The sequence below is a fragment of the Sinohyriopsis cumingii genome, chromosome 2, assembly GCF_028554795.1.
Source record: "Sinohyriopsis cumingii isolate HCF-2022 chromosome 2, ASM2855479v2, whole genome shotgun sequence".
Classification (NCBI taxonomy): Eukaryota; Metazoa; Mollusca; class Bivalvia; order Unionida; family Unionidae; genus Sinohyriopsis; species Sinohyriopsis cumingii.
The window spans coordinates 100,352,240-100,377,914 of NC_142962.1; the positions used below are offsets into that span (position 1 = coordinate 100,352,240).

Below are 25,675 nucleotides of genomic sequence, written 5' to 3' on the forward strand. Positions count from 1 at the left end.
CCATGTTTTAAAAAAAAAGCACAATGATATTTCAGCAATACGGTAGTCTGAAATTTCCAGCCATGCAAATGGAAACAAACATTTGGCATTAGTTAAGTCAAGTTTCACCTTAAGTTCCAATAAAAGTCTTTTTACACAGCTGGAGTTACAGTATGACCCTGCTAGAGCATGCTCCATTATAACACGAATTTGGATATAACACAGTCGTGGTGTGGCTCCCGAAATTTCATATACATGTATTTTTCTTGTGCATGAAAACAAAAATCTGTCTTAAAAGTACCAAGAAAGAGTAATAAAGTTTATTGTGATTTGGGGGATGAGGTCACATATGAATAATACAAGATGATTGTGGTTTGGCTCCAGAAATTTTATATGTATTTTTCTCGTAGACGAAAAATATTTTTTTCTTCTTAAAATTAAAAAAAAATAATGTGTAAAAAGTTTATTCAGGGATCGTGTAGGGCTCCACCAATGATGCAGATTGCTATAAAAAATATATTCTTATTGGCGGCAAAATATACCATCTGGCGAATTTTTGTTTTATTGTTGACATTGTTGGCTGTTTAAACTTGTATATACAACCATTGGTTTGAGTGGAGAAATTCAAAGACCCCATGAAAAGAAGCCGCAAACTTGATATAAAATGCAATGAAATTTATCTGTTGTCACATAAATGATTCAGGGATCGTGTAGGGCTCCACCAATGATGCAAATTGCTATAAAAATAATTCTTATTGGCTGCGTGGTTCTCTTAATAAAGTAAAATATATATGCCTTCTTTGTTTTCACTACAGATGTATTTCTCATTTAATATGCATCGATTTAAGATGGTAACTGTGCCCCCCCTCCTTGCAAATTTCTTTGGGTACATGCATCATTTTCTTCAGCTACCTGACCTGGTTGTTTATAACATGGTATGGTGTATAACGTGGGTGGGTTCTATGGGTCCCAACTACCATGTTATAGCTGGGTCACACTGTAATTTTGGAGAAACTATATGTACCATGTGGTCAGGTGTGCTGCGGGTATTTTTATGTTTAATGTTTTTAATGATGCTACATTGACAAGATAATCCTGTAAGGTTCTGCATATATATCTGGCCACACCACTTGCTACAACAACATTAGCAGTCCCATCACATTGTCGTTGTTCTTATAGTACAAGTCATTCAGATCATGTAGGTGTTAAGTACCGATTATTTAAATAATGGGTATCAATTTTTAGAACTTAATTACACATATACCTTTAAAGGGCAGTTATTCAGTATATTTCATTCCTCATATATTCATATTTCTTCGAAGGCCATTATATACACACTGAGAAATACATATGGCAAATTCACTGTTAAAATACATGGACATTTTTGGATGATGTCAAACCTACAGGTGTGATCCAGTACAAACCGGATGGAATGCTGATCACTGTTAGGTTACAATGAAATCTACACATGAAAACAATTAGTTCTACCCTGTTATTGTTATGATTAAACCTACTGTCCTCTTTTTTTGCTCCAGTTTTGTACCTGGCAACCATGTTAAAAGTCAACAGCAAGCAAAAAAATTCTTCTGGAAGTGTTTTGGTGACATTTGAAGTACTCAACAATCATTATCAAATTTTAGAACAAAAATTAATATTTGAATTAATTTAAGATGAGGAAATGTGCCAACTTTACCACATTGACATATACTTTAATTCTGGTAGGTCATGTTTGTAAATTTATTATGTCCTATAGTTCCACTGAATTAATGACAGTTTACTTTTCAAGTGCAGTAATTTTTGTTTAATTTGTTTAGTAATTTTAGAGGTATTTTAGCTTGTATCTTGATCCTGTAATACTCAAGAATCTTAGTTCTTTTCTTGAATTGCCGTTGAATATTTTCCACATAAACTCGCATGAACCCTGCTGAGGCAAGAGATTGCTTATTTTGAAAGAACTTTAAGGAGCCCAAATTCTGCCAGAACTTTAAAATAGATTTGGTAATGTTTAAGATTAAGATTTCTTTATGTTTATGTTGCAGGAACTTGAACTATTACCAGTGAAGGAGTTACAGAATAATATCTACATCAAACATCCTGTGTCAATGGAGCAATACTTAATGGAAGGTTGCTATAACAAGGTAAGAAGCTAATTTTAGGCAGTATAGTATTTTGAGGGAGAGTCATCAATTTACAAAATCGTGGCTACAATTGCATACAAAATATCATGCTTTATTGTCAGAGTATAATGTACTTAAGTTGGCACTGATGAACCTCAATGGCTTTAACATAGTTAATTGGAAGACCCAAGACTAATCAGGCTGATATTTTTAATCTGGACTAATCTTATGGGGGGGTTTCTAACAGTTTTGGGTGATTCTAAAAACTTTTTATTGAAATTTCATCCTTAATGTATATTTCCTATATTTTTAATTAAAGGGGTTGGTCTGTTTGTGAAATGTATAGCCATGTTATTTTGAAAATATCATACTACCTCAGATTACATGCGAGAAATTGTGTCAAAGCATGGCATTCCATCTGTAACAGTACATTTGAACTGCTGTGTGGAAATTTACCAAACTTGTGGAATGGGCTTGCCCATATGGTAATTACCTATGAGAGGTACGATCTTGGGGGGCTTTTGCCAATGGGTCTGTAGGAGAGAATAAAAAGCCAGTTGTAAAACAATTGCAATTTATTAACTGAACTGCTACATACTTTGTATCTGGAGAGTGCATGACCTTTGGGTCACCACCTAGAAGGGGGGGAAGTGGTTTTCAAGGTAGGACATGTTTAAAACGTATCATGATTGCAATGGAAGTAATTGAATTAACTCTAAGTCTATATATCGATGATACAAATTTTATCCCTCCCACTGCTTGTAGCAGGTGCTTCTTGATTTGGTTCTGTGCAGACTTCTGTCCATCACTAATGCATCACGGAAAGCTCAATAACAAGATTGCACAAAGACTTTTTAACATAGATGAAAATTGGCTTGCATTATTGTATGCATATGCAGGTAACTTGATTAGATTTTATGGTTTTTACATCAGTTTTTAATTTTTAACACATTTTTTAAACTTGTTTTCTTAGCTTTTTGTTGACAAAATCCTTGTTAAGACAATGAAGCCAATAGCCAGATATGGTAGACAGATGATTTTTACACTTATTTGTATTTACATACAAATGTTCCAATTATATTTTCATGCCATTACACCAACTTCTGAATTTCTTTACACATTTTATTTAATTTTTTAGATTTGGATTTTTTGACAAAAATCTTGTTTGCAGTATTAGGCAAAAACTGCTGAAGGTGGACACATTATGTTTGGCAGACATTTTGATACAAATGATGTATAAAAAAAAACTTGGATAAATATAATTTTTTACATTTAGTTGTGTTTACATAGATGAACTGATGAGATATTAAGACTGTTCCTACAATTTTTCAATTTTTTTTGTTGCCATTTTAAATTTTTGAAGTTGACCAAGCCTTGTTAGCATGATTAAGCAAAGTCCACTTAAGTTTGATTTAAATTAGTACATATTTTTAAATTCATATACAGATTACAATTCAATTTCAGCAGTTTTTAAATTTTTTGCACATTTTTGAACTCTTGGCACTTTTTCATGTTTTGACAAAAACTATATTAGCAAAATAAAGCACAAAATTTGAGGTTAATAAATAAACTGTCATGCAGGAGTGAAATATTCCATTACCCTGAAGCCTGATACAGCCTATTATTAACACCGGGCAACCATTTTTCTCATTGTGAAAGCCTGGCTGGACAGCCCAGATAATAGTAACATTGCCATATTTAGAGATATATTTAAATATTTATATTTTTTTCAATCAGCAAACATTTGATTATGAAATTGTCTGTAGTAGGTGCCCAAATTATCTCTATACAATTCTGCAGTTGAGTGTTAGATGATTTAGTCAGTAAGAAGCTACACTAATCAACATGTATCAGCTACTCATTATGTGATTAAGTAGTCAAGAGTCCATACTACATGCCCCTTTATGGTGAACCATTAAACAAACAAGACCAGCAATTGTTTGTCTTTTGTCAACACACCAGTATATGTTAGTATTATGTTACATTTTAGACACACTGATTGCCTGTGCTTTTGGAACATGTTTTCCCCATTAGTCACTGGAACAAATGGGACAGTAGCATCTGTTGGCTAACATTAGTTAAAGAAATACAGCATGAATAAAGAATCAAACCAATTACAATTGTTGTTACATACTATATTGGCTTATTGTGTAATGACTAAACAATAATCTCACATGAAAAGTTTACATTTACCTGACAGTTTATACATTGGAATAATATCAGATTAACAATAACATCAACTGTGCTGATGTAAACTCAGACAAACACAAAATATCCATAGGTTTCAGGTCAGGAGTTGCCAACTACTAGAATTCTCTAAGCCTGGTTACAAGTTAATACCATTATCATTTTAAAGCACTGTCTGATTACTAATCGATACCATTATCATTTTAGGTGATGATTAATTGGATTAAAAAATACCATAAAAATGTATTATCTTTTATTTGCTGATCTCAGATTGTTTAAATAAGTGTCAACATATGTGACACTTTCCATTACAGTCGACTCCAGTTAACTGCACAGCCTTGGGCCCGTCACAAGACTGTGCAGTTAAACGGAGTGTACAGTTAACCGAAGTACGGTACAGTACACCTTTAAATCAGCACGGCACGAATATAGGTGAAGAATAACGTAAAAAGATGATTAGAATCCACTCTTTCATCGTTTACTTAAATGAAACAAGAGTCTGCAATGAACAGCACTAACGTCATATTGTTGAATCAAACACAGTGAAATTTATGATTTCCTAAAGAAATCGTCAGTTGATGTCTGCACACAAGTTTTACTAAAAAGTTGGTGAATTGCCGACTCTGTTTTGTAAAACGGTTCCAACAGCTCACATTCTCTCTGTTCCATGAATCTGCGTAAATTCTGGAGTGACTGTGTAGCGACTTTAGATGAAACCTGGTCATCTACTGTGTTGTCGTCATCACTTCTTTCATCATTTTCTTCTTGTTTTGTCTCTGTAAGAGCTGCAACGATGGTTGAGTTGTTGATTTCACCTTCCGTCTGAAGACCGTCATCTATTGCAACATACTGTTCGAATTCTTCTACATTCATGCCGTGTGGCGTTTCGAATGGGGTTGTGCTGATATGCATTTCTAATCATATGAAGTACATCTAAAACTGTCAACTTCCTTGTCTGGTTGGACGCTTTTTCTTTGGGAGATGATCCATCAATGTCTGACAGCAATTTTCGAATAACAAGTGATCTATAGAACTTCTTGAAATTCGCTATAATTCCTTGATCCATTGGTTGAATGAGTGAAGTTGTGTTCGGAGGAAGGAAAACAATCTTAACATTTGACAGTTTGTTGCCATTGCCATGAGCTGCACAATTGTCACACAGCATAATGATGCTTCTCTTTTGCAAACGCATTTGATTGTCAACACGCTTCAACCATCTGTTCCAAATTTCTGTCGTCATCCAGGCGTTTTTGTTTACCTCATACTGTACTGGCAGCTTTTTAAAATTCTTAAAACATCGAGGGGATTTGCTTTTGCCAATCACCAAGGCATCCAATTTTTCGCTACCATCCATATTGCATGCAAGCAAAATTGTCAAACGATCTTTGGCAATCTTACATCCCAGTGCTTCTGCTCCTTTGAAGGGCAAAGTCCCATCAGGTAACGCCCGCCAGTACAACCCAGTTTCATCGGCATTGAAGATGTCTTTTGGTTGGTAGTCTTTAAGTATTTCATGTAGAACATCAATTAGCCATTGTTCAGCACCAAAGTCGTCTGCATCCTGTTTTTTGCCATGTTGTCATTTAAATTGAATTCTGTTGCGCATTTTCCATCTTTCCAACCATCCATTTGTTGGTTTGAAATCATGCAAACCCAAACCATTTGCCAGTTGATTAGCTTTTTCAAGCAACAGTGGTCCACTTATCGGAATCTGTCGACTGCGAGCATGAGCGAACCATTGTAACAGCGCTTCTTCAACATCTTAGGACTTGCCACCTTGTTTGCACTTCTGAGAAGGATTGCTGTTATTTTGCCAGTCTTCAATGATCTTCTCCTTGTTCTTGAGGATTCACGAAATCAAACTGTGACTAACACCGAACTCGAGTGCAACAGAGGCCTGACTTCTGTTGTTCTCAACGCATTTTATGACCTCAAACCATTGAGCTAATGTCAGGGATTTACACTTGCAACTAGTCATTTTAGACTGTAAAATAAACGCTCATAAATTCAAGGTTGAACTTCCGATGATTACCCCTAGTTCAAATCACGGTTTAGAGCAATGTTTCCCATGCTGTACTATGATTGTTTCCATGCTATTGCTCCCTGGTGGGCAGGAATATACATGTATCTACCATATCTACCACCTATGGCATCCTTTACATGTCAATCATTTACAAAGTCGCATTTACCGGCTTAATTGTCAGCTTATTTGAAGCGCTACAGCAGTGGACTGGCAATAACTGATCCTGACTATACATTGTGCAGTTAACCGGAGTAAAATTGTATTGAATAATGTGCCACAGGCAGAAAATTTATTGTGCTATTATCCGGAGTGTGCATTTAAGCGAAGTGCAGTTATCCAAAGTTTGTTCCAATTGAAAAGCATTGGGAAAAAACAGGACTGGTGTGACTAAGTGCAGTTATCCGGAATGTGCAGTTAACCGATGTGCAGTTAAGTGGAGTCGATTGTAGTGGGCAGATTACTGTATGATGCATATGTCCTTAAATTATAATGGTTTTTGCATAACGTCTGTCTGTAGTACAGACCTGAAAGGCAATCATTCAGTTACAGAGATTTTGTTAAGTCCATGAAATAAGCTTTCAAGCCTTGTTTGCCATGTGTTTTATGGTGTAGCAATTGTGAAAACAAAATGACTGAAAACATTAGTCCACAATACATCTATTGATTGTCTAACAAAAAAGCCATGAAGTTTTGTTCCAATTAAGCTTAGTCTGCAACATCTTTATTGATTGTTTGAGAGAGAAACAGGCTGTTAACTAGACCTAGTTACCACTGAATTTTACTTTGCTAAGGCATCCTTTGACAATATAATGGATAAACAAGTCAAGACAAGTTGATATAAAAATATTTCCGATCTCCTATAACTGATGTTCATTTCCTCAGAGTATGTGCATCTTTGATGAAACAAACATGCCTTGAAAAAAATACATGTATTGAAGGATCTCTCTCTCTCTCTCTGTCTGTCTGTCTCTCTCTCTCTCTCTCTCTCTCTCTCTGTTACATATACACACATACACACAAACCTGTCAGATGGTAATTTTAGTTCAGCAGTCACCTGGTCACAGCAGCCATTCTAATTTCACCCTAGCAAATTTCCTATATAAATGTCATGTAAATCAGCAGTCATCTATATTCCATGGTCAGCAGCCTTGTGCTTCTTAACCAAACAGTAGTTTTATCCTGCCTTCTGCAGCCAGTGGCCAAGTGTTTCTTAATCAAGCAATGGTTTTATCCTGCCTTCTGCAGCCAGTGGCCAAGTGTTTCTAAATCAAGCAATGGTTTTATCCTGCCTTCTGCAGCCAGTGGCCAAGTATTTCTTAACCAAGCAATGGTTTTATCCTGCCTTCTGCAGCCAGTGGCCAAGTTGTTTCTTAACGAAACAGTGGTTTTATCCTGCCTTCTGCAGCCAGTGGCCAAGTGTTTCTTAACCAAACAGTGGTTTTATCCTGCCTTCTGCAGCCAGTGGCCAAGTGTTTCTTAACCAAACATTGTTATTATTCTGCCTTCTGCAGCCAGTGGCCAAGTGTTTCTTAACCAAGCAATGGTTTTATCCTACCTTCTGCAGCCAGTGGCCAAGTGTTTCTTAACCAAGCAATGGTTTTATTCTGCCTTCTGCAGCCAGTGGCCAAGTGTTTCTTAACCAAGCAATGGTTTTATTCTGCCTTCTGCAGCCAGTGGCCAAGTGTTTCTTAACCAAGCAATGGTTTTATCCTGCCTTCTGCAGCCAGGGCCAAGTGTTTCTTAACCAAGCAATGGTTTTTATCCTGCCTTCTGCAGCCAAGGCCAAGTGTTTCTTAACCAAGCAATGGTTTTATCCTGCCTTCTGCAGCCAGGGCCAAGTGTTTCTTAACCAAGCAATGGTTTCCCCCTGCTTTCTGCGGTCACTGGAGTGCATAAGTAGTGACCGCTTCAGTTATGGAAATTAAACTTTTTTTTATTTCATGAGCAAGGCATGGTATATAAAAATGTATTTTACATGAATGATAGCCAAAGGAAGCTTCTTTTCATTCCCTAATCTTTAAAGGTCTCTCATAATAGCCAACTGTTATTTGATCTTGGTGAGCTTGAGCAGCTGATTATTCCATGAATTCTTTGAAGTGTGAACACCTGTTTTCATGCCTAATTACCCCAGCTGGCCTAACAAAATGTCAGTCCTGTGTCTCCCATAGTTAAAGTTTGGATTCAAATTAAAGGAACTGCTAAAAATTTATCAAAACTTTGACACATGTGACAATGATAGGAGAATCAGTGATAGTGTAATGTACATGGATTATTGTGATGATACAGTAATCCTGTGTGGAGCTTTTTGTTTTATTACTTCGCTCATTTTTTGTGTGGCTAAATAGCTACTTCATATACATGAATCTTGATAGCATACTACTATTGCTAATAATAATACATGCAGAATAATTTTAGTGATATTGCTACCTCAGATAATGCTGATGGCTAATGCTGTTTGTGCATAGTACATGAATTTGTTGTGAAACAATTTTGAGAGTTGAACTGTAGACAGGTGTGTGTGTGTGTGTGTATATATATATATATATATATATATATATATATATATATATATATATATAATAGTATAATGACAAAAGTTGTTGAATAGCTGAATAATTATAATTACAGCAATTTAGGACATTTTGTAGTAATTTACTGTGCAGATCTGGGGCAAAATTGCAGTAATTTCAGGTTAACCAGAAAAGTTTGCTGAACATACAGTTTTTCAAAGCTGGTTGCCTCTGGAAAACAATGGATTTTCAGATTTTTCTACCCCTGGCATGCTAATATGTACATATAGATCACTTGCCAAGTTTTTAAAATTGTTCCTAATTTGGAAACATTTTAGACATTGGCTTTTTTAAAGACTATATTTTATTGTTGTTGTTGTTATAGGGTTTAATGCCATTTTTCAGCACAAGATAGGCTATACATATGGTAGCCAGTATTAATGGTAGAGGAAGAAACCAGGAAAACCCTGGAAAGAACCACTGACCCAAGCGAAGCTACTGGCAAGCTTTCTCACATAGTGTACCCACAATGGCTGAGTCAGAGACTCAAGCTCACACATACAAAGGTGAGATGGCAGTGATCCATAATGGTGAGTGCTTTAGACCACTCTGCCATTTGGGGCCCCTAACTATATTTTATGAAAATGAAATTATACAGCTAAATAATATGACTATATTGGCAGTAAGATATTGAAAACCATTAGTCTGTTGTTTGAAACATGAAATTTCATGTAGTTCTCACTGCATTTTTTCTGGTGTGAAAACTATATGTGCTGTAAATGCATTTTTCTCACATGTATGAATTTTGCAAAAAGAAAATTTTATTTGGTACTTAAATCCATTTATTTTAAAAGACCTCTTTTGCTTCCACAGAAGAATTATTGTTCCTGGGGTCATTACATTTATTGTTTGTAGCAACTATGAAAGCCACAGAAAGTGGTAGCCAGTAAAAATTAGTGAATTAATAGTAATGTTTTTATTTTTTTTTATAGGTATTCCTAGCACGAGGAAATGTACCTGCTGACAACTATAATTACTTTATTGATATATTGCTGAACACAATAAGGTAATCATATTTTTACATCTCCTAAATATTTTTATTGTAATAGAAGTAGAAGAAAATTTAAATTTATTTCTTTCGTAAATTGAGTGAAACTTGTCCATACAGGACACTTCAAAAGCCATACAAATTTGTATTTTATGGACAGATATAACTTAATATGGAGTTTAAAAATGATCCTAAATATAAGAGAAGGAACCTGTTAATGTTGTCCTTCATGGGTAGGTGTCCTTTTTACAGAGGTTTCTGCAAAGTCAGGTTTCACTGTGTATATATAGATACTGCAACCCCAGTCATTTTTCTGATATTGAAATAACTGCAAACACTTGACTTCTTCATATAGATCTGTTTAACAGATTCCAAAACATTTTAATTTTTTAAAATATCTCTGTTAGAAACAAAGTTATGTAACTTTTAAGTTCCAAAATATTTACAAATTTCTAGAATTTGTGTCTTATATAAATGTATTCAGATTATGTGGCAGTCATGAAACTGAAGTAAATTGTTCTTGCCATAAAAATGTTATAACTTTCTTTTTTGTTAAGATATTATTATGAAATTTGATATTCTATTTAATTTTTCCTGCTGAATTAATTGCTCTCATTAAATCTCTTGTCCGACTTCAATATTTTCATTTATAAATGCAAAGCATATAAACATTCACGACTTTTATGATATTTAACTTAATACTAATATATCACATTAGCAATAGTTCATATATATGTAAAACAACTTCTGAAACAAAAATAATGCAATGTTTATTCATAATTGTCATTGAAACAATGTTGCAAGACCTAATTTCATGAATAGGATTCAAGTTGGTTTCATTTTCTACATCCTGTGATGTTATATTTAACTCCTTGCAGAATAAACCAGAGAATGCTTCCATATTTCACTTGGAACTAACGTTTCACTATCATAATGGCAAAATAATTTATCACTTTCAGACTTTGTATTTTTCTGTTTTGTATTTTGAAAACGTTATTGATCCTATCAAATGTTATCAGTGCATTGGAAATTTAAGAACCCATTTTAAGTGTGTATATAGTAACTTTGCTAAACTCATCAAAGTAATAAAATAAAAAATTCATACCAAAACTTTGCATTTGTCATATAGTGATGCAGTTTTTTGTCATTATTTCATCAGACAATGTCCCATTACAAAATTTAAACAGATGTAATAACATAATGAATATAAGGTTGAGCATATTTTAAAACCGATGACCATTTGTCAGTTCCAATATTTACAGCATCAACAATTTGAGCCTATTTATAGTGGACAAAAATCTATACTATGTGTGTTCGTTTTGTGACTGTATACTGTCTAAACCGTAAACAAGCATTGATACAATAAATAAACTATTTTAAAAAATCATCTTAGCATGTTCTTCTGGCACACCAATTTGTATGAAATTAATAATAAATTTAGTTTTGCAACATCAGTTGTGGAAAAGTTAACATCGTTATCAGCTGTTAGAAAATTCAAATCTGGCGGACAATGTCGACACAGGGAGATTCAAATGTTTTACAAATTCAGTGCTTGTTTTGGTTGGTTTATAAATTTATTTGATACATAAATTTTGTTGCAAAATAAAGTTTGGAATATGCTGATTTTGATGATATATGATGCATTTATTTAAATTGCCTAACTTTTGGTAAAATCTGCATAAAGTTTGAGGGATTATTTCTTTGCGTAAGAGTATCATAGGAATGTGCTACAGCCGCTGACCAAATAGTTTTGATCTCCTCTAACTGGATTGAAAATTTCATGAATATTCATGAAGTTTTAATAACCTGCATTTTTTAACAAAGAAGAGAGGTGTCACAGGACCACGGCATGATCAGCGTTTATTTTCAATGATTCCGTTAATATAGCATCAAATATAAAAAGAAAACATGATCGTTGTAGTTAATTTTTTAGCTTTTACAATATATAAAATGTGCTGCAATGAAAATTCTACACTTAGTCAACAGTTTCATTATATTTCCAGGTAAGCTGTCATCTTGTCTGTGTTAGACCGGGGGTTGCTAATATATATATATATATATATATATATATATATATATATATATATATATATATATATATATATATATATATAAATTGCCAAAAGATCAATACCCAAAACAACAGAAAAATCTCCTGTTAAAATTCCTTGAAAGTTTCTAATGGTTTACAAGGGTCATGCTGGGTGAAGTGACTTCTCCCTCCTGTCTAATCATGGCAGAGTGATAGAAAAATATGGAGGAGTGAATATGTGGTCAGCTTTTGTAACAGCAAAATTTATATCAACAGCTGCTGTTTTACCAGCTTTGAAGATTCATTACTATTAAAATGCACAAAATACTATTCATGAGAATATTAGAAACATTTTGTCTTGAATCAAAAACTGCTGCATGACTTCATTAAAAACATGAAATGGTAACCTGGAAAATAGCCAACTGTTCTAGTAATATGACTGATACGTACTGACAGCAAATTGTCTCATCCCGCTGTTTTCAGGTGAGATGCTAGACAAAAACATGTTTCTTCCAGTATGGCCATCTTGAAAATCATGTTCTGACTACTTCTTTTAGATGGTTGGTCATATGGGGTTTTCACAGGAACATTTGTTATGTTGTCTGGCTGGTCTTAAATAGAAACAATGCCGATCTGACGTTCAGTATGACCACCATGGTGGCCATCTTGAATATCTTGTTATCATTACTCCTCAATGGATGGCCACATTGACATGTGCTTTTCACCAAACGACTTCTTACGACGTTTAGTTTATCCTGAATTTTAAGAATTTTTACATGTTTATTTCATCTTTTATATACAGTGTACAAAATTTTAACATCTTTACATTTACATTTGTATCTTTTTCTACTTTATGTTTACATTTATTTGGAAGACTTTTAGCTACCTAAATTTTCATTTGGTTTTATTATACATTTTTCAAACTTTCTCTTTTGTTAGCACCATATAATTACTACTGCATTGAGGTATTGTAAAATTCTTTACTACACATACTTCTAAATGAAAACGGTGTCAGTGTACATATTCACTATGGTTGCTGGAACAGCCAGCCTGTAAAATCTTGTTGTCACTACTGAATGGATGGTCATATTAAGAATGTTTTCACCAAAACACTTATAATGACATTAGTTTTGATTGAAAATGGTGCTGATCGTACATGCAATATGGCCAATTTGAAAATCTTGTCATCACTCAAGAATATCTGAGATGTTTTCGGGATTCATCTATTAAGAAAAATAAATGATCTTATCTTGGATACCTGGAAATTCTTTTCAGTCAGTAGAGAAGCAGTTGCTGGGAGGGACTCATGTCACTAGAACACACAATTTTGACCATCAGTCCATTGGATGGACTCCTGTAACTAGAACAAACAATTTTGACCATCAGTCCATTGGATGGACTCCTGTAACTATAATACACAAATGTGACAAATAAGCCCCTGTGATGGACTCCTGTCAGTAGGACACACAATTTTGACAATCAGTCCCTTTGATGGACTCTTGTCAGTAGGACACACAATTTTGACAATCAGTCCCTTAGATGGACTCTTGTCACTAGAACATGCAATTTTGACAATCTGTGCTCATTTGAAACATTTCTCACTGAAAAATTATTGAGCACATAAAATAAACATTGCAAAAAATGATTTGATATGAACCTAATGAGTAATGTGCAATAGCTGTGTCGGATCAATCAAGAGCCTGGATGATCTGGGTGAGATTTTGCAAATAGTACAACTGTATGCTTTCATTGACTATCTAGTTCTTAAAGCATTATTACCAACTGTACTTTTTGGTAATAATGTCTGTGCAGTTTTAATGCCTAAAGCTTGGCGTCATTGTCATATCACTGCTTGCTGTGTTGATGATCACTATAATTAATTGTAGGTTTTATCATCACCCCATTCCACCACGACCCCAAGACCGAAAGCTGAAAATACTCCGTTACAAAATGCCAGAGTGGAAATTCCATCTCAGTGTGAAAAACCTTTAGAAAGCACTGCCTGTTAAGGAATTTTTGTTCCATTTGCTTCTAAAATAGTGACTATAGAAACCATACAGCAGTTGGAATATGCTTAGTGAACAGAGGCACCACAATAGAAATCATAGGCCAGTTTTTCCATGCTCAAAGTATTATCCTTTGACATTGTAGATGTATGACATTTGATACAAAAATATAATTACATAGTCTATAAATAGCAGATTTTAGTTCTACTGCTCATAGACCAGGATAGCTCATGAGATGGTATGTTGTCCATCAGCTGTTCATCCATTAGCACAAGGATGTTATTGTTACTCCTCTCAATTTTACCCGTACATTCATCCCTTGGTTTAGTTAAGCCTTGATGAAAATGCATCCAGTATCACGGCCACAGCTGCCATCTTGAATATCTTGTTGTCCCTAATCCTCCTGAATGGCAAGTGAGATTGACATGAGGTTTTCACTAGAAGACTTCTTATGATGTTTAGTTGGTCGTAAATGAAAATGTTGCTGTTTGGCCCTCTGACGTCTGTAAGAGCCAGCACATGCTGAACATAATATCTTCATGATAATGTCAAGTTTGCATTTTGTACCTATGTACAAATCAAAGAGGGCATCTTTATCAGCATTTTCAGGACTGGGAACAAATAAGCAATATGTGCAAAAGAAATAGATATTTGACTGATGCTAAATGTTAAGCAATGTTGAACTTGGCTCCTTCTTAAGGGTAGAATGTTCATCAGATTTATGCTCTAGATGTGAATCTTCATCTACTCTTGCACAGCCAATTGTTACATCATCAAGATGAGTGCTTTCTCAGAGTGCTGCATATCAACAAGATGTTTTCGTCAGAAGACTTCTTATGATGTCTTGTTGATCCTGAATGAAAATCTGGTATGTCTTCCACAGCAAAGTTGAAAACATTCATCATTGCTGTAGAATATCAGCGATGATTTCAAGACTCAGTAGTTAAAAGGAATAAATGGTCTTATCTTGAATTCCTGGAAATTCTTTTTGGCCAGTACATCTTCAATCCCTTAGTCTCTTGTTTCTTTTTTTTTTGTAATTAAGTATAATAATGAGTTGCACTCTATAATTTATGTCAGTAAATGAGGGTGCTGCCTGTTTAAATAAGTACAGGAAATAATTATAATACATCTGATTGTAAGTAAGAAATGAGTCACTTTTGCTATGGAAAATGTACTGAAAGAATACCTGAAGAATTGTCATTATAAATGTAGATTTCATTATTAGCCAGATGGGCAGATAGATTAGTACACATTCCAGGGTTCTCAGGGATGCCTATAATTTTTCACTTTGAACAACATTAAAACTGTTTTATGGGAGATTGGCATAGGTATATGATTTTTGTCCAGTACCAGACTTAAATTTGTGTCAACTCACCAGCAGAGAGGATTTTCACACAATTGAATGAAACTCATTGAGGCATGTTGGTTGACAAAAATCAATAAACATTGGCATCCATTGTCTACAGTCCAGTAATTTAATATGCTTGCATGGGATTAGTCTCCATGCCTCTAAACTACATCAAAGTCATTGTCAAGTGAATAAGCAACACATGGAGATAAATAAATTGCCTTCTCATATTCAGGTGCTTTATGCTGTTAAAGCGTGACAAGCTCTTTTATCTCCTGGGACTGTTTTTAAATTATTTAGTTATTAGTCTATTGTCATAAATTTGCTAAGCAGTTCCCCTAATTAACTAATAAATATACTATTCAGTTGTCAAATAAATGGTAAGTTATTAATAATTGATACAAAACAAAGTGACTGCTCATCAGTGTGAATCCATTTACCGGTAATCATGCACTGTACTGCTCAGCACAGTCAAATGGTTAAACTAGTTTAAGCTGCAGGTAATTGACTTAGCAAAATAATTCATAGCTATACAGTGAAATGAAAGTTAAATGTTCTTCAAATCTCCGTCTTAAAATGACCATTCTGACTGCATTCATTTTTGGGTGTTAAAAACAAGGCAACAGAAAAGCAAGATGGAAAGAAAGTACTGTACCAAGAAAGTTAGAAGCAGTTGGTATTCTTTGTGGAGTTCAACATTTCCATGGCTTGATCAGTTGCTTCAGTGTGTCCTTTGCAAAGGCACATAGCTCCCACTTTTTCTGCGAGATACAACCAAATAAAGCAATGCTGAAAACCAACCAGCTTCAGAATGTTTAATGTGATCGACAGCTGTGACTTTTGTAGCATTTGAATGCCATTAAATGTACATGTGCTTTTGTTATCATATGATTTCATTCCTCATGCCTCTGGGAGCCACAGTGGCTCAGTGGTAAGCATTCTGGACTCGTGACCCAAAAGGTGTGAGTTCAAATCCTACCATCAGATCAGCCTGAGTCAGCTATCATGGTGTGTCCTTGGACAAGGCACTTTACTCCAATCGCCTCAGAACTAAATAACCATTTTGTATTGCTGTGCCTTAAAGCATCAAATCAAACCAGAATATTATTAGTGCACTAAATTGATGTTGAAATGAAATAAGATTCTTGTCAAGTGTAACATTTGCCATTAATTCATTCACTTTTTGGAAAATTTGAGTCAGACTGTAGTCTGATATGTAATATATGTAATGTTATTACATCATTTTATTCTTCATGCCTGATGTTATCACAGTATTGTGCATAATATAAATTGAGAAAATTTTATTTTTCACATGTGTCTGTATGCTGCTTTTAATGATGAGAAGGATAAATTGAAATTAGGTATTGTTTGCTTTTATGTAAGAAAATAACACCATAGCTACAATGTACTACAACTTTGGATATTTATTCTTGGAGCTCCTTATTTGTATGAGTTGGATTCCTGTTTTAAGAGCAGGAACTACAACTTTTCCAAGTTTGGGCCCAGGGCTGTTTCAAATCCCACTGTGAACCAAGACAAACGTGTGTGTGTCAACATATCTATCTATCTATATATATATATATATATATATATATATATATATATATATATATATATATATATATATATATATATATATATATATATATATATATGAGACCCTTATAGTGTATGTTGGATTCAGCCACTTCGCTACTAAGACCAACCTGGCAAAATGACCACTGTTTTTAAAATATTTAAATTGTTATACTAGTGGAGTTTTGCTTGTGCCATCAACAGGTTTTGAAATATCTAAGTCTAAATTTTGTAGTGAATGTAGCCAGTCGTGTTTACCTTTGAGAAAAAAATCTTCAATATAATTTAAAAATAAAGATCTCAATAATAAAGAAGAGAAATAAAAGTCTTTCATTTTATAGAATTTTGTAATCTATAACTTCTTGTCATTAAAAATTGTGAATTTTGAGACTGAAAATTATGTTAAGTAATGCCCTTATTTCTAGCAAATCAGGTTGGAAAATCTTAGAATAGTATACAAAACCCAGTGTACTATGTTGCTTAATAGATTGTTCTCTCTTTTTATAGGAATGAGATAGCCGGGTGTATTAAAAAAGCTTATGACAGAATTGCACTTGGTGAAGCAGCCAGAATGTTGTTTTATGAATCTGTAAAACCAATGAAGGAATATGCCCAGCAGGTAGTAATCTTGTATTTTCTCATACAATATTATTGTCAGTCATTAATTGTTTGTGGCTATTCTTTTTGCAGCTTAAAAGATGTAAACTATTTGGCAGCTATTACATTTTATGACTTTTTTAATTTGTTTAAAGACCTTCATGGCTTTTAATAATTTAATGCTGCAAATGGAGTTGGTAATAAGTCAGGGAAAATAACTAACATGAAAGTCAATGTAGGTCCACAGTGTAACATGTGCCAACACCCAAATGTTGGATGCAAAAAAGGGAATGAAATTTGAGTATTCAGATCTACCTTGAATATTCATGTAAATCTCAGTCAGAAAGGCATTTCTGTGACAAATGACCTCGGATAGCACAATGGTTGCATTTAAAATAGAAAAAAAATCACTGTACAGCAGTGTAGCATTCATTCAAGATAAAGTAGTACCATTTCACAAGTAATTAAAAAACTTTGTTAGCCCACCTGACCATAAGGACAAGTGAGATTATGGTATGGTCTGTCATGTATCATCCATTGTCCATTATGTATAGTCCATTCATAATTACAGTTTACAATTTTTTCTTTTAAACCCCCCGCTGAACAGTATTTGATCAAACGATGTCAGTCTGCTGTCAAATATGGCCACAGTTACTAAAAATTGAAAAATATTCAAATGACCTCTTCACAAAAACTGCTAGACAGAATTTGACCAAAAGTGACAAAAAAAGCATCCAAGTATGAAGCTCATCCATATTTGTTTCAGTGATGATGATCTGCCACCGTTACTAAAATAGAAAAACCTTGAAACAACTTCAAAACATCACTTTACAGAATTTGAGCAGATTTGATGGAAAGCATCTTGGCATGAAGAATTTTTTTCAAATGGTACTGATCTATCACCAAATATGACCACCATTACAAAAATAGTAAAACATTTAAACAGTTCTCAAAACCTACACAACAGAAAGCATCCTGGTGCAGATGGATATCAGTTTTATTTATATGATGCTGATCTGTAATCAGATCTGGCCACCATTGCTAAATATAGAAAAATCTATGTTAAGAAAAGTTGGCCACATTTTACAGAAAGCATAAAGGGCTTTCAGATTGGTGCAAATGAAGTTGATCAACCTTCAAATATGCCATTACTTAAAAAAAAAGACAATTCTTTAAACTTCTCAGAAACTGCTCAGGGCTCTTCCATTTAAACAATCATGGTACCCAGGGAAGGTATTTTTTTTTAAAAATATATGCCAGGGTACTCAGATTAAAGAGTTTATATAAAAATAATTTTAAAAAATTTTAAATTGCATCTGTGGGTGACTACTCCACATTAAAATGCCTTTCCTGGCTCCCAAATATATTTTACTGGAACAGCACTCTGTAGAAATTGACCAAATTAAGAGATTTCAGGTTTGTATAAATGATGCCAATTTGCCATCAGAATATGGTCACTGTTACTAAAAGTCTTTTAAACAATTGTTCAAAAAGAGTTTGTAGAGAATTCAACTAAATTTTACAGCAAGCAATCTGGCAGGCACTTAAGTTTGTACAAATGGGATATATGGGTCCAGTGCCTTAACCACTTGGCCATTACAGCTGTCTTGGGTGCAGACCTCAGTGGTATCCAAGTTGTGACCCCAAGGTCAAGACCCACAAGTGCTTATGGACAGATCAGGAATCCATGTTGACTGCAAAGAATAACTCCACTTGTAATGTCAATAATTGTGTATACTTTAAGGGTGGTGTTAAAAAGAGTTTCTAATTTTTAACTAAGGCCACGTCCCCAGGAGCTTGGAGAGATCCAGGGGACATTGCTGGTTGTATAAATTATTTGTTCTTTTTATGTAAAGAAATTGATCTTATGTACACATAAAGTCTAGAAAAGAAGTTAAATCATACCATCATTAATAGACTGAGCAACTATGCACTCAAGTTTTTCTTTCCCCATAACATTCCTGATACACATGTTAATTTGCATTCATAGCCTGACACAACTACTGTGGTCAGTTAAATCAGGCCTGCATTGGCCTCTTGTTTACTAACTTGTGTGGTGGAAGCAAATGTTTATCTTCCCCTAATGAGTTTTAAGCTTAGATAGAGACATTTATAAATGTTACGTTTGGGAAGGAGTCTATCTAAACTAAGTAATAGTGTCTGTCAGTGCTTTAATTATTGAGGCTGTAATGTGATGTCAGTAGGCAAACATAGTACAACAACAGCATCCTTGAAGATTGGGAAAGGGCAGTTTTGATGGAAAAAATTGAGTGTGATCCAGTGTAAGAAGTTTTTAAATAATTATGGCAAAAGGACTCAAGTAATTTGTAATCAGTAACTGTTTTGATGCAGTTTAACGACCTTCATAGCTGCCAACCCGAACGATTTTGGTGTGAATTTTACAACATTCTACAGTGATTGATTCATGGATTCCTGCTGCATGCAAAAAAATCATGAATTTGCCAATTCTCAATTATTTTAAATTTTCCCCTTAACTCATTAATCCCTGAGCCAAACCGCTAGGTATTCCCCTGTAACATATATGCAGAGATCACCTAGAGCATTGTTAGCCTTACCAGTGCCTGTATCCCTGAGACGTGCTGAGAGTACTTGGCTTGCATATTTTTTCAGACAGAGCTACTTGCAGTAAATGTTATTTTGTTATTTATGTTCCTTTATTTAAGCTAAATTTTGGCACAGCAGTTCTCAATAAAATTACTTACATAATGGTATAAATTTCATGCTACATGCTGAAATAAAACTCCTGCATAAAGATGAAACAGATGATTTTCTTTCCATTTTGTTTCTCTTGCCATGAATAATCCATAAAATCCATGATGAATTCACACTGAATAATTAACACTATCACCACATGAAATTCATTCCATTTTATGTACACAAAAATTCCACTTGTCATCTTTCTTGCAAACTTAATCTCATGTGAATACTCCATCAGAGTCTGTTTAGTAAAAGTCTACTCCCAGCCGCTGAGTCTTGTAATTTTCATCATTTTCTAATCTAAATATTTCCACTATTTTTGCTGCTATTGAAGTAAAAACAATTCCCCTTTGTTCAGCAATGTTCACTCTATGTAAGCTAAAATTATATTGGTTAAAATGTCTGCATAATTAGGAAATGGCTTGAAATCAACCAATGGTGTGTGATGATTTAACTTGTCGTGCAGGATATAGGCCTAGACTAATACTGCACTCAGACTCTGCGCTTGAGAAACAAGCTAGGCAAACTGCACCATGTTATTGCAGCACTCAATGGATGAGGAAGGTAAAGTACAGCAAGTTATAGTGGCCGCAAGGGTTAATGAGTTAAGTGCTAGTCGTGATATCGGCAGTTGCCAAAACGGTCTGGTACTCCTAGTCGCTATATTAATAGAACTAGAGCCAGTTCGTATGGTTGGCCTGTTAGCAAGCATTTTAGCGTATTTAAATTTATATATGTAAGAGTAGTTTTACAAATGCTTTTGAAAGAAGCCAGGGCCTTACTGGAAGTTTTCTCCGCTTATGCACCGCCAACACTGATTTGAACTATCATTTGGTATTACATCTTGAAAACATCTTTACCACCAAGGAAAAAGAAATGTATTGCAAAGAAAGGGAAGTTTAGTTTGGAATATACCAAAAATTGGCCATGCATTCAGCCATCAAATACTGATATACATCATACTTTTTGCACAGTGTGTCACAAATTTTAGCAGTGGTCATGGTGGCAGGGAGGATGTGAGGAAGCACATTGGTAGTAAAAAGCACAGAGAGGTTGGGAAATTACATGAAGACAGCTTTTCGAGTGTTGGAATTGTTTAGATTAAAAGATTAGCATATATTGTAGTTTGCTTGAGTTCACAGTTTTCCTCGCATGCGCTGACAACACTTATCATTCAATGTTTGATGTTTCTTCTGGATTAATACCATTTCATAATTAAGCTACAATGTAGTTAAAATGTTTTCACCTCCAAGTAAAAAGAATTGTATTCCACAAAAATTGAAGTATAGATTGGAGTACACCAAAATTTGGCCTAGCATTCAGCCATCAAACATCACACAGTAGTGTGCTGCAAATTTTACAATTGGGAATGTGCACAAGGGATGGTATTGTTTCTTACAATTTACCTGTCATACATGTAACATGTAGTAATATTATTATATAGTACATGTTTAACAGATAAATTGTAGGCAACGATACTAGCCCCTGTGGGCATGTTGCAGAATGATGTGAAAAAGCACACTGCTATAGTACTCCCAGCACATTTCAGTTTTGGAGTACTTGAAGCCACCTACTCAATTCCTGCATGCTACCAATGCTGAAGCATTGTTTGTGAGCTTTCTTTTTTTAACATAACTTGTCTTTCTCAGTTAGAGAACAGTGACAGTGAAAGATTGTTTCCTATTGTGAGGAAAAATAAGCCAAACGTAGTGCCTCCTTAGGTGCTGAAAATTTGCAACAATTTTAGTCACCAAGATTAACCAGCAGGCAAGAAGCCTGAACTGTTTTGAAAACAGATTTACCATAGCCTGATTGAGGAAGATCAAGACTGCCACAGCATCATATAATGACAAATAGCATGAAGTTTGTGTATATCAGTAAATATGGCTGCAAATGAAGTAGTACATGTAATCAGTGTAAATAATATGTTTTATTTTTATTTTGGGATTTTCATATAATGCAGTACTGACCATTGAAGTGGATGGAGTTAGTGTCATGATATAATTTTTCACTAATTGCTTTCAAGTTTCACAAATTTTTATCCCATTTTTTACTAATTGTGAGTCTGGAGGGTTGGCAGCCCTGGATCTTGAATTAATGCTGACTTTATGTGTTTTTAGTTACTTGATTATACAGTTCAAGATGCATAATTGTCACCCTTACTCTGCATGCAGTTTTCTTTTTAAAGTGTTGAAAGCTTTTTTTACGTTAAAAATAGGACAGCAGTTAACAAGTTCTGATGAAGGTAGGAGTCAGAGGTAGTGAATTAAGAGTTGTGTAAATTCAGGTCACATAATGTGTCATATTTGTCTTTCACAGCAAGGTTGGGAGCTTAGGTCCGATAGCTTCTTTTACTTTGAGCGGGAGGAGAAGAATACAGAAGAGGTGATACCAGCCAAGATGCTAGCAGAACATGCTATAACATATGCAAGGGAACTAGAAATGATTGTTTAGGCAGCTCTTCAACATTCAGTGTACATTTAGTCACAATTTCATTCACAAGAGCAGTAAAGGAATTATTAACAGGCAGCCATGCATGAGTGAAAATTCATATTATTCAAAATAAAAAAAATAATCTTAATGCTGACAGTTGGACTTGTTTTTTGTACAATTCTATGCCTTTGCATACAGCTTTCACTCGTTCAGAAAGTAACTTCAGTGTACTTCTAAAGTTGCACTGGCATCGAGTCTTGAAAACAAGCAATTGTCAGGGTTGCTGATGACAGTTAATATCACTTTGGCTATTTAAGTGGGAGTAAAGTACTAAATGCCAGGACAGTTATAGAAATTATACAGCCATCCTAATTTGTTGTAACATTTTAAAATGTCAGTCTTCTCATCATATGGATTCTGGATAATTTAAATATTACAGATACCTCACAAGCTTTTTAATTGAGAAAACGAAGCATGGTAAATATCATTGATTTTTTTTTGTTCATAAATCCTGAAGCAGGTGTGTGCATTGTTATGGTTTATCACAATGACATGTAAAATGTACTGTGTAAAAATTTCATGTCATCCAGTTTGTGGCCCAAATATCTTATATACTGGGACTCACATGTTTTAATTGAAGCAGCTAACTGTGACAAATCTTATTAATAAACCATTTCAAAATGTATCATTCTTTTCCATTCTATGTGAAACAGCATATCTAATATCAATTGAGCATTTTCAGTAGAGCCAGAAAAATTTGCATCACACAGCAATTTGGGATTTCGTGCGCTCTTAATCTGGTAATGACATGCATGTAAGTGGATGCTCATTGTACATAACACTATTGTGTGTAATGTGGCATTAATTTCCCATTCGGTTTAAGAATCTGGATTACTAAAACATACCATTGAGAAAAAACTGACAACCACCTGTAATGCTTGCACCTTTTTTAACTTGTAGGTTGGCTTAAATTATTTTGGTTGAAAGAAAAGTTGCTAAAACTTTATTTTAGGTTGATTGAGTTTGAAATTTATAATAGAGTTGCTGTGCAACTCTGCTGGTAACTTGTAGTTGTTGCTGAGAGGAAGGAAGTTTGAGAACTTTGAGGAAACTACTTAGTAGTATACATTGAACTGACAACCACAGATCCTTGTATATGTCTGTTCTGGGGATCTTACCCAGTACCACAGATGTGCAAGTTGGGTGCTTTCCAACATAGTTTTAATATTAATCTCTGTTCAGGCTATGATAACAGTTATTTTGTTGTTGCAGTTTTGATTCTGTTTGAAGCACTTAATTTCCCTTGTTATTTTTCAGGGCATTAATATATATAATTTTTCTTTAGTAAATTAAATTGTGCCAGAAAGATCCTAAAATGATAATATGATCATATTATGCATTTAAAATGGCCAAAAAGTGTAAGCCAAAAGATCCGATATTTTAATGATGTTATTTCTTGCAATAATGGTTATAGATTTCATGTCATGATTTGATTGATGATGATGCATTCTGATCCCGGTCTTGAGAGGATCTTTTGACAGTTATATTAAAGTTAATAAACTGTAATTGGTTATATTGGCTCAGCATGATTTATTCTGACTTAGTAGTTGTTGTTGTTGTAGAGTTTAACGCCATTTTCAGCACAAGATAGGATATACATGTAACCCGACAATTACTGTTACAAGATAGCTGCTATCACCTAACCGGCTTGAAGCAGCTGTTCTGTTTTTAGTGCCGTTTTTCATGATATATGTGCTTGTTGCCTGTCTTCATCTACATTATTGGGGCCCCGAGTGGCCGAGTGGTCTAAAGTGCTCTCCGTTACGGATCACTGCCATCTCAGAGTCTCGGATTCGGCTAATGTGGATATGTGAGAAAGCTTGCCGGTAGCTTCTCGTGGGTTGGTGGTTCTTTCCGGGGTTTTCCGGGTTCTTCCTCCACCATTAATACTGGCCGCCATGTATAGCCTATCATGTGCTGAAAAATGGCGTTAAACCCTATAACAACAACAACAATAACAACATCATCTACGTTATTGTATTCGTGCATTGGCTGTTCAGTTCCTATGTGTTTCTTCATCTCCTTGGTTTGGAAATGAAAACAATTAGACTTTTTCTCAGCTGTCTTGCTCCACTGCTGCAACTTCCTTTGTTGTTGAACAAACCGCCATCATGTGATACTTGCCAGTCAACCTGTTTATGCTATGATGAACCCTCATTAATTGCTTTAAATGACCACTCCTTGGCTCTCCACACTACATTGTGCTCTAGACTAAATGAACTGGGACTACATTCATCATTACTTAAATGTCAACAGAAGCGAAAAAAGAAACGTCGTTTACAAGATGGCCAGCATAGAACAGGACGAAGAATTCCAGTTATCTCCTTTATGCCCTTTCCGGTTCAACAATTTAAAAATTCAACTGTTAATTTAGATCACCTAATTCAAATCCCTATTAAATCATCAACTTTTGTGTCAACTATCCAAGAGATACCTCTGCGTATTGTATTATTAAATGCCCAATCAGTAGGACCACCTGAAAAGTGCACAGAAATAGTCAATTTTATCAATAATCAGAGAACCGCTTTGGTGGCATAGTGGTTAGAGCATCCGCCTCAGATGCGGGAGGTTGTGGGTTCGATCCCCGGCCGAGTCATACCAAAGACTTACAAAAATGGTACTAACAGCTGCCTTGCTTGGTGCTCAGCATTAAGAGGTTAGTGTTAGGACTGGTCAACCTGGTGTCAGGATAATGTGACTGGGTGGGACATCATACTACATGTCTGCAGCATGACGTCCCAGTGCTAGACATCACTTTAAACTGCCACACTGCAGACATCGTAGCGATATGACTGAAAAATTGTTACAGCTACATTAAAAATCCAAATCACACACACACAACAATCAGAATATCAATGTCTTTTCCTGACAGAAACATGGCTAAAAGCATCAGACGATGAGCCCAAGTGCGCGGATCCAACATCCGCCAGTTATTCCATCAAGTCATTCCCCCCGCCACTCTCATGGAGATGGAATTGCTGTCATCACAAAGAACTCCATGATCAAACATCTTAACCACACCACAACTTTCAGTTTCTA

General features: G+C 34.8%; 1 protein-coding gene across 1 annotated transcript in view; it reads left to right on the forward strand.

Moving 5' to 3' along the window:
• LOC149805475 (26S proteasome non-ATPase regulatory subunit 8-like) overlaps positions 1–23,261 on the forward strand; it is a 58,707-nt gene extending 35,446 nt beyond the window's left edge. The window contains exons 5-8 of the mRNA XM_089950065.1: positions 2,019–2,117; positions 9,809–9,882; positions 17,336–17,447; positions 22,463–23,261. Coding sequence (XP_089806191.1) covers positions 2,019–2,117; positions 9,809–9,882; positions 17,336–17,447; positions 22,463–22,597 — 420 coding nt within the window. The 3' untranslated portion in view covers positions 22,598–23,261. The remainder of the gene's footprint in view (positions 1–2,018; positions 2,118–9,808; positions 9,883–17,335; positions 17,448–22,462) is intronic.
• Positions 23,262–25,675: the final 2,414 nt, after the last annotated feature.